Source organism: Bos javanicus, chromosome 18 (assembly GCF_032452875.1).
Source record: "Bos javanicus breed banteng chromosome 18, ARS-OSU_banteng_1.0, whole genome shotgun sequence".
Classification (NCBI taxonomy): Eukaryota; Metazoa; Chordata; class Mammalia; order Artiodactyla; family Bovidae; genus Bos; species Bos javanicus.
Genome location: NC_083885.1, coordinates 55,887,820 through 55,903,223, shown reverse-complemented (window position 1 = coordinate 55,903,223; position 15,404 = coordinate 55,887,820). Strand labels below are relative to the sequence as shown.

The 15,404-nt window shown below is 40.0% G+C and overlaps 1 protein-coding gene across 6 annotated transcripts in view; it reads left to right on the top strand.

The window, feature by feature from the left end:
* The window catches only part of SLC6A16 (solute carrier family 6 member 16), a 42,562-nt gene extending 27,186 nt beyond the window's left edge, over positions 1–15,376 (top strand). For 4 of the 6 annotated variants that reach the window (XM_061388990.1, XM_061388989.1, XM_061388988.1 and 1 more), the window contains exons 9-13: positions 11,407–11,593; positions 11,934–12,135; positions 12,277–12,436; positions 14,372–14,534; positions 14,745–15,376. In XM_061388990.1, coding sequence (XP_061244974.1) covers positions 11,407–11,593; positions 11,934–12,135; positions 12,277–12,436; positions 14,372–14,534; positions 14,745–15,005 — 973 coding nt within the window. In that variant the 3' untranslated portion in view covers positions 15,006–15,376. The remainder of the gene's footprint in view (positions 1–11,406; positions 11,594–11,933; positions 12,136–12,276; positions 12,437–14,371; positions 14,535–14,744) is intronic. The other 2 variants (XM_061388993.1, XM_061388992.1) reach the window with 2 other exon arrangements.
* The last annotated feature ends 28 nt before the right edge of the window (positions 15,377–15,404 follow it).

The window sequence follows — 15,404 nt, the reverse complement described above, 5'->3', positions numbered from 1 at the left end:
GCTAGTTTCAGGTATACAGCAAACTGCATACACAAATCCATATATTCCAGATTTTTTCATGTTTAGTTTTCATTTGTTTGATTTTGATGTGTCTAGGCATAGGTTTTTCAGGTTTATCAACTCCTGTTTAAGTTTCATTGAGATTCTTGAATCTAAAGTTTTATGACTTTGACCAAATTCCAAAGTTTCAGGGAACTTTTTCAGCCAGGCCACTGACTATTTCTTCTGTCATCTTCATTCTGTTATTTAGCCAGTCAAGTGAATTTTCTGTTATTGTATTTTTCAGTTATAAAATTTTCCACTTAGTATTTTTCTTGTATCTTTTGTCTGCTGATAGTCTGTCTTTCTACTTGTTTCAAGAGTGTTCACTCTGACTTCTCAGAGTATGATTATAATAATTGCTTTAAAGTCTGATAGTAAAAACTTCTATGTCATTTTGGGGTTGTTATGTATTGATTATGTTTTTCCTTGTGGCATATTGAGATTTTCCTGATTCTTTATACATCAAGTAATTTTGTGTTGTATATAGTTATTTTAAACATATATGAGACTGTATCCATTTTCTTTGGAGAATTTTTTTTTTTTTTTTACAGTTTTATGAGAGAACTGCCCTGGCTAGATTTATGTTGTAAGTTTCTTCCCATCTTCTGTGGGCTGTGGTTCCAATGTCAGTTCAGTTTTTAATTTCAGTGCTGTTTGGATCCATTTAGTTGTGTGCCACTAATAGTTTGGAAGCTGGGCAGTGGTATACCTTATTTTCTAGTTGTCCCAGTCTTTGGAATGCTGTTCAGGGTCAGATATAACCCTGTGCTACCAAGAATTTCATATAACATTTTATGGGGTCGCCTTCTTCAGCTCCTTCTTATCTGAAGTCTCCCCAACACTTTCCAGTTCTTAAGAAGCCCTGCTACTTGGCTTTCTGCCTAGAAAACTAGAGCTTTAGTTTCCCTGCTCTGCTACTCATTTCATCAACTCCATCTGCCTCCAGGGCTACATATTGAGACAATAGAAAAAATATTTAAAGTAACATGGATTTTCCTCCCTTATGCGTGTACTTGGAACCACAGTTTATTTGGTCAGAGGAGGATTTCCATCTCAGATGTATAGGTGCTCGTCCAGCCACCTCTGTCGCTGCAGGATTGTCTGACATGTTTGATAAAACAGAAAAGAACAAGAAAAATTAGGGGATTTCTCTTGTTCTCTCTGAAATTTGAGGCCTCTATTCCTTGGGCCAGAAATATCAGACTTTTCTCTTGGAATTATGTCCATACTCGATAGATAGTTCTTGGTTTCAGGCTACTTTTGAGTCCAGGTCAGGAGATGTTATTGGGAAAAATCATTGTAAATTCACTGCTAATACAGTGGTACTTTGAATTTGGCTTTCCTTCTCTGAGCTGCCTGTCTCTACCACTTACTTTTCAGAGTCCTTTCGTGTACAGGACTTTCAGTTGCATCAGATGAAAGTAGGGTAGAATGTACATCTGAACTCTGTCATTTCTGATGAGAAGACATTCAAAAAATGTTCATCCTACTTGGAATTGGCTAAGCTTTGTAACTTTGTAAATGTGTATTTTTCACCAACTTTGAGAACTTAACCATCATTCTCTCTTTAAATATTTTTTCTGCCTCATTCTCTCCTCCTTTTTGAACTCTAAACTACGTGTATGTATGTTAAACTCTGTTACATCCTGTAAGCCCCTGAGGCTCTGTTCACTATGTTCTAAAATATGGTTTCCTGCTCCTCAGATTGTATAACACTATTGATCTATATTTAAGTTCACCAACTTACCTCCGATTCAGTCCATCCTAGTACTTACTTATAACTGGAAGTTTGTACCTTTTGACTGTCTTCATCCAGTTCCTCCTGCTCCCTGCCCCGATGCATCTGGTAACCACACATCTCATCTCTTTTTCTATGAGTTTCTTTCTTTTTGATGTATAATTGACCTACAACACTGTGTTCATTCTTGGCACATAACACAGTAATTCACTATTTCTCTACATTTCAAAATGTAAGTCTAGATATCATCTGTCACCATACAAAGATATTACATACATATTGGCAGTATTCTCCACATGGTACAGTTTATACCTATGACTCATTTATTTTGTAACTTAATCTCCCTCACCAATTTCTCTCCTGCCTTAACACCTCCCTTCTAGCAACCATCTGTTTGTTCTCTATAACTATGATTGTATCTATGACTCTGTTTCTGTTAGTTATGTGCAGTCATTTGTTTTTTAAATTCCGTGTATGAGTGATTTCATACAACATTTGTCTTTCTCTGTATGATTTATTTCACTTAGCATAATATCCTCTAGATCCATTTGTATTGTTGCAAATGGCAAGATTTCCTTATTTTTTGTGACTGAGTAAATATTTCATTTTACATATATATATATATATAGTTGTTGTTCAGTCACTCAGTCGTGTCCAACTCTTTGCGACCCTGTGGACTATAGACCGCCAGGCTGTCCATGGAACTATCCCTGCTAGAATACTGGAGTAGGTTGCCATTTCCTTCTGCAGGGGATCTTCCAGACCCAGGGATTGAACCTGAGTCTCTTACATCTGCGTTGTCAGGCAGGTGTGTTTTTTGTTTTTTTTTTTTTAACCACTAGCGCCCCCTGGCGGAGAAGGCAATGGCACCCCACTCCAGAAAATCCCATGGACGGAGGAGCCTGGTGGGCTGCAGTCCATGGGGTCGCGAAGAGTCGGACACGACTGAGCGACTTCCCTTTCACTTTTCACTTTCCTGCGTTGGAGAAGGAAATGGCAACCCACTCCAGTGTTCTTGCCTGGAGAATCCCGGGGACGGGGCAGCCTGGTGGGCTGCCGTCTATGGGGTCGCACAGAGTCGGACACGACTGAAGTGACTTAGCAGCAGCAGCAGCAGGGCCACCTGGGAAGCTTGGTGTGTGTATGTGTGTGTGTGTATGTGTATATATATATATATATATCTTCTTTATCCATTCATCAATTAAAAATTTTTTTTATTTTATATTGGAGCATACTTGATTAACAATGTTGTGTTAGTTTAAAGTGTACAGCAAAGAGATTCAGTTTTACCTATTATCCATTCATCTATTAGGACATTTAGGTTGAGTTCATATCTTGGCTATTGTAAGTAATAATGAACATGGGGTGCATATATCTTTTCAAATTAGTGTTTTAATTTTCTTGGGTAAATACCCAGGAGTAGAATTGCTGGATCATATGGTAGTTCTATTTTAATTTATTGAGGAATTTCAATACTGTTTTCCAGAGTGGCTGTAGCAGTTTACATTGCACCAACAATGTATAAGGGTTCCCTTTTCTCCACTTCCTCAGCACACTTTTTATTGTTGTTTTTTGATAATAGCTGTTCTGACAGGTGTTGGGTGATATCTTGCTGTAGTCTTGATTTGCATTTCTCTAATAATTAGTGATCTTGAGCATCTTTTCATGAGCCTGTTGTCCATCTGTTTGTCTTCTCTGGAAAAATGTCTACTCAGTCCTCTGCCCATTTTCTAATTGGGTTGTTTTTACGTTGAGTTGTATGTGTTCTCTGTATATTTTGGATTTTAGCCCCCTGCTAGTATATCATTTGCAAATATCTTTTCCCATACAATAGGTGGCCTTTTTTTGTTTTATTAATAGTTTCCTTCACTGTGCATAAGCTTTTAAGTTTGATTTGGTCCCATTTGTTTATTTTTGCTTTTGTTCTGTTGCCTGAGAAAATACATTCTTAAGACTGATGTCAAAAAGTATACTAAGTTTTCTCCTAGCTGTTTTATGATTTCAGGTCTTTATGTTTAAGTCTTTAATCCATTTTTAGTTTATTTTTGTATGTGGTGTGAAAAAGTCATTCAGTTTGATTCCTTTGCTTGTAACTATCCAGCTCTCCCAACACCGTTTACTGAAGAGGTGGTCTTTTCCCCGTTGTATACTCTTGCCTCTTTTGTCACTGGTTTTGGATTGTGGTGTCTTAATTTTCATTTGTCTCCTGGTATTTTAAAATTTCCTCTTTGATTTCTTTCCGTGTTTAGTAGCATATTGTGTAGCCTTCGTGTGTTTGTGGGTTTTGTTTTTTTTTTAATTTTTGCAGTTTTTTCCTTGTAGTTGATTTTTAGTTGCATAGTGTTTGGTCATAAAAGATTCCAGTATGTTGTCTGTCCTCTGGTGGGTGGGGTTGAATCCTGGGCCCTCTAGTGGTTCGGACTGGGTCTCCATCAAGCTACCTGGTTGGCCTGAGGCATCCCAGGACTGGTGCCAACTGACTGGTGGGTAGATCTGGGTCCTGGGACTAATAAGCTAGAGGTACATTTCCAAAATGGCACTTGCCAGCTCCACTGTCCTCGTGGTAGAATGAGTTCCCCAAAATGGCTACTACCAGTGTCTTTGTCCCCAGGATGAGTCCCATTTGTCTTCCTCCTCTCTGGGAGGCTCTCCAAGATCAGCAAGTGAGTCTGGTTGGGGCATTCAACCCATTTACGTTTAAGGTAATTACTGATAAGTATGATCCCGTTGCCATTTACTTTATTGTTTTGGGTTTGAACTTATACACCGTTTTTGTGTTTCCTGTCTAGAGAATATCCTTTAGTATTTGTTGGAGAGCTGGTTTGGTGGTGCAGAATTCTCTCAGCTTTTGCTTGTCTGAAAAGCTTTTGATTTCTCCTTCATACTTGAATGAAATCCTTGCTGGGTACAATAATCTGGGCTGTAGGTTATTTTCTTTCATCATTTTAAGTATGTCTTGCCATTCCCTCCTGGCTTGAAGAGTTTCTATTGAAAGATCAGCTGTTATCCTTATGGGAATTTCCTTGTGTGTTATTTGTTTTTCACTTGCTGCTTTTAATATTTGTTCTTTGTGTTTGATCTTTGTTAATTTGATTAATATGTGTCTTGGGGTGTTTCACCTTGGGTTTATCCTGTTTGGGACTCTCTGGGTTTCTTGCACTTGGGTGATTATTTCCTTCCCCATTTTAGGGAAGTTTTCAACTATTATATCCTCAAGTATTTTCTCATGGTCTTTCTTTTTGTCTTCTTCTTCTGGAACCCCTATGATTCAAATGTTGTAGCATTTAATATTGTCCTGGAGGTCTCTGAGATTGTCCTCATTTCTTTTAATTCGTTTTTCTTTTATCCTCTCTGATTCATTTATTTCTACCATTCTATCTTCTAATTCACTAATCCTATCTTCTGCCTCTGTTATTCTACTATTTGTTGCCTCCAGAGTGTTTTTAATTTCATTTATTGCATTATTCATTATATATTGACTCTTTTTTATTTCTTCTAGGTCCTTGTTAAACCTTTCTTGCATCTTCTCAATCCTTGTCTCCAGGCTATTTATCTGTGATTCCATTTTAATTTCAAGATTTTGGATCAATTTCACTATCATTATTTGGAATTCTTTATCAGGTAGATTCCCTATCTCTTCCTCTTTTGTTTGGTTTGGTGGGCATTTATCCTGTTCCTTTATCTGCTGGGTATTCCTCTGTCTCTTCATCTTGTTTAAATTGCTGATTTTGGGGTGTCCTTTCTGTATTCTGGGAGTTTGTGGAGTTCTCTTTATTGTGGCTTTTCCTCGCTGTGTGTGGGTTTGTACAGGTGGCTTGTCAAGGTTTCCTGGTTAGGGAAGCTTGTATCGGTGTTCTGGTAGGTGGAACTGTATTTCTTCTCTCTGGAGTGCAATGAAATGTCCAGTAATGAGTTATGAGATGTCTGTGGTTTTGGGGTGACTTTGGGCAGCTTGTATCTTGAAGCTCAGGGCTGTGCTCCTTTGTTGCTGGAGAATTTGCTTGGTATGTCTTGCCCTGGAACTCGTTGGCCCTTGTGTGGTGCTTGGTTTCAGTGTCGGTATGGAGGCGTTTGATGAGGTCCTCCTTTCGAAGAGTTGGGTTGCTTTTCTGGGTGCCTGATGTCCTCTGTCGGCATTCAGAAGTTGTTTTGTGGAATTTACTCGATGTTTAAATGCTCTTTTGATGAATTTGTGGGGGAGAAAGTGTTCTCCCCGTCCTACTCCTCCGCCATCTTGGTTCCTCCCTCAGCAAGTGAGTCTGACTCAAGCTTTTTTCAAATTACTGCTTCTGCCCTGAGTCCTGGAGTGTATGAGATTTTGTGTGCACCATTTAACAGTAGAATCTCTATTTCCCATAGCCCTGACTCTCCTGAAATAAGCCCCACTGACCTTCAAAGCCAAAGATTCTGGGGTCTCATCTTCCCAGTACAGAACCTAGGGGATGGGGAGCCCCATGAGAGGCTTGTACCCCTTGCTCCCTGGGGAGAACCTCTACAATTGTAATTATCCTCGCACTTGTGAGTCACCTGCCCTGGGGTCTTGCTTGTACCTTGTCTCTGCTCCTCCTACCCATCTTATTGTATTTCCTTCTTTATATCTTTATATAAAGATAGTTGTAGAAGATTTTTTTCTACTAATCTTCTTGTTGTTCATATCAATAATTGCCTTGTAAATAATTTTAGTTTTGGTGTGCCTGTGGGAGGAGGTGAGCTCAGGGTCTTTGTACTCCACCCTCTTGGCCACGTCCCCCATGTAAGTTTTAGAAATAGGTTGTCAATTTTTTTTTTTTTTTTTACAAAAAGAGTTATGCTCTGCTGTTGAGATTGCGTTGAATCTATGGATCATTTTGGGAAGAACGAATAATTAACAAAATTTTGTCTTCTTGTTTAAGAACATGGTATATACCTATATGTTCTTTAATTTCTTTCAGTAGTATTCTGTAAATTTCAATATATGGCATGTCTTATAATATTTTGTAAAGTTTTTCTATAATGATTTTGTGTTTTATGTTCTATTGTAAATAATACTCTGAAATTTTAATCATTTAATTGTTCACTCTTAGTATATTGGAATATAACTAATTTATGGGTATTGGCCTTGATAAATTCACTTATTTTTGTAGCTTTAGGTTTTTATATATACACAATCACATATCTGCATATGAAGACTTTTACTTCTTCCTTTCTAACCTCTAACAAAATTATTTTACTTGCTTTATTTCACTGACTAGAATCTCCAGTAGAGGATAGAAAGAGTGAGAATGGACATTCACGCATTTTGCCATTTTCAGGGGAAAGCAGTGAATCACTAGTATGTACCATATTATTTGCAGGATTTCCTCCCCAGATGTCTTTAATTAGGTTAAGCAAGTTCCCTTATATTCCTTGTTTTGTGCAATTTTTTACATAAATGAATGCTGGAATTTTGTTATACAGTTACTCTACAACTACTGAGTTGATTGTTTATTTCTTCTGTATTTTTAGTGTGATCCATGATATTGGTTGATTTTTGAATGTTTAAACATTCTTGCATTCCTGAAATAAACTCCACTTGATCATGGTGTATTATATTTTTATCTATAGCTGGATTAAGTCTGTTGACTTTTGTTAAGGATGTTGAATCTAGGTTGATGTGCGATATTCTTCTAGTGTCCTTGCATGGTTTTACTATCAAGGTAATACTGGCTTCATAAAACAACCTGGGAAATAGCTCCTCCTTTTCTGGTTTCCAAAAGAATCTCTGTAATATTATTATTTCTGACTCAAATTATTTGACAGAATATGCCAGTGAGCCATTTGGGCCTAGAATTTTCTTTGTGGGAAGATTCTTAATTATACTTCAATTTATCTAGTATATTGTGGGGCTCTTTTTGTTTCATCAAGTGTTATTTTTTAAAAACTAATTTGAAGCATTTATTTATTTTTATTTTTGGCTCTGATAGGTCTTTGTTGCTGTATGGGCTTTTCTCTAGTTGTGGCATGTGGGGGCTGCTCTCTATCTGTGGTGTGTGGGCTTCTCATTTTGGTGGCTTCTCTTGTTGTGGAGCACAGGCTCTAGAGCACAAGCTCAGTGGTGGCGGCACACGGGCTTAGTTGTTCTATGGCATGTGGGATCGTCCCAGATCAGAGCTTGAAACTGTGTCCCCGGCATTGGCAGGTGGATTCTTATCCTCTGTACCACCAGGGAAGTCTCCCCTGGTTCTTTTTTCTCTCTTCCATTTCTCTACTTGTTAGGTTCATATTTTTAAAAAATACTTTAACATTGTTTTTTTTTTAAATAGATATTTTAATATCCCTGACTGTTAAGTCCTTCATCTGTCATTTATTGCTCTATTTTGTGACTGTTTTATTTACTGGTTTTTATACTGATCAAGGTCACATTTTTCTCTTTCTTCATTTGTTTACTAATTTTTGACTGGAGATTGGACTTTGTGAATTCTGTATTTTTGAGTGTCTGACTTTTTGTTGCCTTCCTTGAATGAGTATTGATTGAGCTTTGTTCTAGCAAGTAATTACAGTTTGATACTTTTGAGTTTTGATTTTAAGCTTCAGTAGGGTGCGTCTAGAGCCCTCTTTCCTCCAGGAGTCCCTCAGTCCCATTTGGAAGGCATGGCCCTCCTGGACTCTCTGCCGAATACCCCATTCAGATTGGATGTTTTCCAGTTATTGTTTCTACAGGAGATCAGCCCTGGGTGTTCTTTGGAAGGAATGATGCTAAAGCTGAAACTCCAGTACTTTGGCCACCTCATGCGAAGAGTTGACTCATTGGAAAATACTCTGATGCTGGGAGGGGTTGGGGGCAGGAGGAAAAGGGGACGACAGAGGATGAGATGGCTGGATGGCATCATCGACTCGATGCACGTGAGTTTGAGTGAACTCTGGGAGTTGGTGATGGACAGGGAGGCCTGGCGTGCTGCAATTCATGGGGTCGCAAAGAATCAGAGCGACTGAACTGAACTGAGTTATTCTTTATATATAGCCTTGCAGATTTTCATCCTGTATGTGTGAATCTTAAAATTCAGCACACACTCAACAGACTGGATGCAAATTTCTAGAACTCTTTTTCTTCATAACTACATTTCCTCCAGAATTCTTCCTTGGAACTTCAACTTCTTTGGCCTCCCTGAACTCCTTCTTTGTGTCCCCAACTCAGTGAGACTGCCATGGTTTACTTGTGATCTTTTCTGCTCTGCAGATTAGAATGTGCTTTCAGGCAGAAAACCAGGATAATTACATGGTGCACCTCATTTGTTTTCCTTTTCTCAGGAATCACGGAGAAGGCAATGGCACCTCACTCCAGTACTCTTGCCTGGCAAACCCCATGGATGGCGGAGCCTGGTAGGCTGCAGTCCATGGCGTCGCTAAGAGTCTGACACGACTGAGCGACTTCACTTTCGTTTTTCACTTTCATGCACTGGAGAAGGAAATGGCAACCCACTCCAATGTTATTGCCTGGAGAATCCCAGGGACGGGGGAGCCTGGTGGGCTGCCGTCTCTGGGGTCGCACAGAGTTGGACATGACTGAAGTGACTTAGCAGCAGCAGCAGCAGCAGCAGCAGGGATCACAGTTCTGTATTGCCTGTTATCTAATGTCTAAAAACAGTTGTTTTATACATTTTGTCCAGCTGTATAGTTGTTTAAAGTGGGAGGATAAGTTGTGCCCCTGTGCCTAATTGTGAAATTAGAATTATCCATACTGACTTTTAAATCTCAGTTACTTTTTATTTCAAGAGGTTCTGTTTCATTTTTAAAAATCGTTATGGTTGACTTATAGTTTCTTGTCTCCTGCAAATATCTCCAAGCTTGTCTTTTATTATTTAAGCATAGTAAACTTAGTTGTATTATATTTTTTTGTAATTCTAATATTTGTAGTAACTTTAGGGATATTTTTATTGTGTTATTTCTCATGATGTCTTGTTTTTATGTGTGTGGTTCTCTCCATGTCCTATTTATTTGACTATTATTTGTAAGAATTCTTTAAGGCCTAAGAAGAGGGTATATTCATCCAGATAGGACTTTTGCTTTTACTTGATACATAGGGACATTAGAAAGACTCCAACTTGAGTTTTTGTGACAACCGGGCTCAAATATTTGGGCTCCAAGTTTAAGCTAGGGCTGGCTGTGGTTATGACATTCAGGATCCTTAAAAATTTGCCCTTGTTTTGCCCTTTTCTGAAGCAGCCCTCCTTGTGTTCCCTGTGGTGTGGAACAGTTGGGTGCAAGCTTCTGGTTCATTTTTTATTATTGAAGGTGCAACCCTTTGAAATGCCAGATTTAGGGGAAGACCTTCTGTTCTGATCCTTACTTTGGGCATGCTCTGGTGCTTTTACATCAAACTATGCCTGGACACTTCAGGTATAGTTTGATGTATTTGACATACCCTTCAAGGCAAAATTGCTTTGCAAGTCTTCTTTCCCCACTGCTTTTGTTTGTACTCTGATTTTTGTCCAATACTGTAATTCCTTATTATCTTGTCAGTATTTTTATTTTTCAAGATTTAAAAATATCTTTGAGTCTTTTAAATTATTTCCAGTGAGAAGTTTGGTTCAAATATTTAACTTGCCTATTACCAGAAGAGCACATAGTATTTTATTTTCTAAAACGTGATTAGAAATGCCACTTTATTGTTGCTGTTCAGTCTCTAAGTCATGTCTGACTCTTTGCAACTCCATGGACTACAGCAAGCCAGGCTTCCCTATCCAGCACCATCTTTCGGAGTTTGCTCAAACTCATGTCTACTGAGTCGGTGATGCCATCCAACCATCTCATCCTCTGTCCTACCCTTCTCCTCTTGCCTTCAATCTTTCCCAGTATCAGGGTCTTTTCCAGTGAGTCAGCTCTTCATATCAGGTGGCCCAAGTATTGAAGCTTCAGCTTCAGCATCAGTCCTTCCAGTGAATATTCAGGGTTGATTTCCTTTAGGATTGACTGGTTTGATCTCTGCCACTTGCATTTTGCTATTATCAGCAAACCTTCCATTGAAGTTATTATAGAGCAATGGGCTGAAGTTTTAAGGATTTATAGGAATTAGCCCAAGTGAAGAATGATGGTGGGAGTTGGGTTGGTCTTGAGCATGAGAGAGCATCGCATGCCCTGAAACTGTAAGAAGTTAAGTGTGAGCTGAGTAGATCTGCAGAAGGTCATGGGATAAAATAAAGAGCAGGACCCAGATCAAAAAGTGCAAGAAGTTTCTCACAGCATAGTACAACTTCATGGGACTGTTATGCATATGGTACACTTAAGTAAATGCTCCCTGATATTCAGTTATACAAAGCTTAGAAGGTTGACTTCCACCTGTTAGTCTAAGAAAGAGGTAGGGCGTGAATAAGAGGTAGGGAGTGAATAAGAGACCCCATCATTGGAGCAGAGACTCAGAGTTTCCAAGAACTCTATAAGACTCAAGAAGACTATAGGAAAGGCTTCTGCCCCATCCCCTTAGGGTCATAAATTATCCAGGCTCATAACAATTCATGACTTTGAAGGTGGATGGCTTCTAGATTTAATCTTATGCTCTACCTTACCCAGATCAGTAACATGATGTCCTTTCTTATCTGGAAGATAAGGGAAAAGCAGATCATTTTCTAAGAAGCAAAATGATTCTATGTGATTCAACTCCTTATCCTCAGGAATACTGAAACACTTTTGAATCTGGTAAACATGGGGATACTGCCTCCTGAGGCCCAGCCACCTCAAAATCTGATTGGCAACCCAACCTCCATCTTCACATCCTGGTTCAACAGCCTCTCCAACCCCATCAAGAAGGAGGTCCTCAGCCATGTGCCTGAGTGCAACTTAGAGGAGCAGTTTTTGAAGGTTAGTAAAAATAGGTGAATGAGTCCTAGAGTTCCTTCAAAACCTTTTGTAAAACAGAAATTTCAGCTTTTGTTGGCACCAGAAAAAAAATCCCAGAAGCACCAGGATAAGCTGCAACCTTGGTAATGCAAAGAACTATAGTTTGCAGAATGCCCTTCTATGAGTAATACTAGGTGGGATTGGTTTTCCATGTCAGAGGGTCAGCTTGGAAATCTGGTTTTCTCAGTGATACAGGGGTTTTAAGAACATTTTCAGGAAAGATAGGATGTATCTCTGTACTTTTTGTTGTTTTTGTTAAATTCAAGGACACTTTAACTCCTGCCCTTTCTCCCCTTCACAGATTAAGGAGAGCACAAACTTTGCTTTCCTGGCCTTCGTTGAAGCCATGTCTTTCATTCCTGGGTCTGTCTTCTGGTCCTTCCTGTTCTTCCTAATGTTGCTGAATCTGGAGATGTCCACCATGATAGGGATCATGGACAGCATCATTACCTCTCTCCAAGACATCTTTATTTCTGTCCAGAAATATACAAAGCTGTTTACAGGTACTCTGACCTACATGTGTATACCCATCAATGACCCTGACTTCATTCAGATTCTTATCCAGCCCTAGTCTATCACCTCTGCCTAGCCCTTGTTACCCAGCCAGACCTCTGACCTTGATCTAAATCCAATGTTCCCTCCAGTGGTTGTCTTAATGATCATGTTCCTGTGTGGCCTCTTCTTCACTCGACCTTCAGGCAGCTACTACATCAGACTGCTGACTGACTACTGGACAATCCTCCCTATAATCATCGTCATCATATTTGAAAACTTGGCTGTGAAATGGGCCAGAGAGGCTAGCAGGTGATAGCTTGGGTCTATAGGGAAGGTTGACCCCTTTCTTATTGCCTGCCTCTATTTTCACTTGACAACAGTGACATAGGGACCCTTAACTTCAGGCAACTCCAGGGCCTTCTGAGAAACCTTTTATTCATTCATTCATTTAACATATTTCTGGGGTGCTTAATATGTGCTGGGAACTGTTTCAGTAATCAAGGACAGAGCATTGAATAAAACAAGCATTGAGTAAAACTCCCTGTCCCCAGGGAGTTTACATTCTAGTGGTAGAGATTCATAATAATAACCAAATGAACAAATACAAATGTCAAGAGGTGATAACTGACAGGAGAAAAATAAAAAAGTGAGATAAGATGATCAAGAGTGGGAGTATGTGCTATTAATAACTTTGATAGGATCACAGGGAAGGCCTCTCTGGTAAGGTGACATTTGAGCAGACTCCTGAATGAAATGAGAGGAGGAACCATGAAAAAATTTTGAGAGAGCATTCCAAGTAGAGAAAACAGTAAGTACCAAAGCAAGAGGAAGCATCATTCCTGAAGTTTTTGAGCAATGAGGAAATCAGAGATTAGAATAGAATGTTACGAGCTGACACCAGAGAGGTAATGGGAGATGATGTAGGACTTTTTAGCTATGGCAGGACTTAGTTTTTTATGTAGAATGAGAGAGGAGGTATGGAAGGGTTTTGAGAAGGGGATTGACATTATCAGGTTTGTTTTTTCAAAAAGATACCTATGATTGATTGTTGTATGGTGAATAGACTATGAGGAATCAAGAGTGAAGCAAAGAGAGCAGTTAGGAGCTATTGTAATATTCCAAATGGGAGCTATTGAATGGCTTGGGCTAAGGTGGGAGAGGTGTAGATTGAGAGATGTGGTCTAATTCTGCAAGGAAAAGCTACTAAGGAAGAGGGAACAGGATAATCAGGAACATCAAGCATAACTGGAAGGAAGAGTGGGAAAATCCAAATAAAATACAAGGAATACAAACAACTCCCAGGCCCAATTTTTAAACAGGCAGATGTGTAGTCATCTACGTGGTATAATTTAAGGGTAGAAGTTTCAGGTGGCAGGGTTTTCAGCTAACAGTGGTTCTTGGAGTCAGTTTACTCATTCATTAACTCACTCACATGTATCTTGAGTCTTTCTTTGTGTCAAGAAAGTCTTGTGGTACTGGGGTACAAATGAATGGAATAAGCTCCTCCTCTCAAAGAGGGCAGAGTCCAAGGAGGAAGATATGTATGAGCAGACAATCCCAGTACAAGAAGGAAAGCCTATAGTAGAGGTAGCCTGGGACATTTAGAGGCATCTGGAGAGTCGGGGAAAGCATCCTAGGCGAGAGGATGGTTGAGCTTAGTCTGGACAGATGAATATGCAGACAAAGAGGGAGAGAGAAGGGCACTCTAGACCAAAGGACCCCATTTGTGTATTCATTGAGATTGAGAACATGCAGTAAAGGAGGCTGAATATATTGGCTGGAAGAAGCTAAGAAAAGCTTGCGACCCCATAGACTGCAGCCTACCAGGCTCCTTTGTCCATGGGATTTTCCAGGCAATAGTACTGGAGTGGATTGCCATTTCCTTCTCCAGGGAAGAAAAGCTGAAGGAGGGCCAAATGTTACTCTTTTAGAGTCTGTGTTGTTCACTATGGATACCCAGCAACTAGAAGAATCCCTGGTATGTCATAGACACTCTCATATTCACAGTGAATGAAAGGGACTTGGCCTTTATCCTGAGGGCACTGATATCCATGAAATGTTTTGGAGCAGTAGAGGAATGTTTGAAATTTTTTTCTTGAGTAGGGATAGAAGACTGACTGAGAAGAAGATAGAGGATGAGGCTTGAGCTGAGGCGGGGGCTAAGGTCTGGCTGATCTTGTCCTCCAAGCCTGGGTAAGGCCCAACTGTAAGGCCCTTCTACAGTCCTGTGGCCCTTCCTCTCAGTTTCTTTGCAGACATGGCTAACCTGTGGGGCCATCCTATGTACTCCATCATTCGTTGGCTGTGGTCCTATCTAATTCCAGTTGTGCTGCTAGCCCTGTCTGTGACCACTGTATTTCAACTATCTCTGAAGAATATCACCTATTTGGCCTGGGACTCAAGCACTGTAAGTCACCCTCCTCAGACCCCCGACCTTCATAGGGAGTGGGGGGCTAGATTTTTCAATCCACTCTTGGTCTAAAGACTATCATCTCATTCTCCGACTCCCTGAAAACCCTTAGTCCTCTGTCCTGGTTCTCCTCTGACCTTCCCCTTCCCCAGTCTTTCCTGTTCCGGGAACTTCTACATTCTGAACCCCTTTCCCATCTCTCCACAGTCAAAAGAAATTGTTCGACAATACCCATCCTGGGGGCTGTTCACATTGTTCGCCCTTTTACTCATTGTCATCCTTCCCATCCCTATATACTTTGTATATTGCTTCACTCATGGGATTCCCTTCAACTCCACCAGCTGGGACAAGCCTGTGATATCCTCCAAGTCCTTACCCCTAAGTTTCCAACTGACACCCATTAAAGAGGTCGAAAATGAAGAAATCCTCCAAGGTGATATTGAAATTGCTGATCAACCTGTAGTGTGACTTCCTAACTATTTATTTGGCCTGACATCATATATCCCTCAAAGCAGCTCTTAATAGGCAAGTCAATATCAAATTGCAACTGTCTTTGTCTCTAGACCCAGAGCTGCTTTTATTCCCAAGGATAGGGACATTTTTGGGAGGGGTGGGGGAGCTCATGGAGCCTGGCTTTGCAGTTCGTCTCCTAGACCACATCCTCCCTGGTCACTACTTTCATTGTGTTTTCCCCATCCCTGCCTGAGTATATACACTTACCATTTTATATGCCATTGGTGATGCCTACAGAACCTGCTTCTCAACTGGTTTACCCAGTTTCTGGAATGAATCTGGAGGAATAATGCTGTTGGTCAATAAATTAGTCCACTGGGTTCTAAGCACTGGGTGTGAGCAGATTTTTTTTTT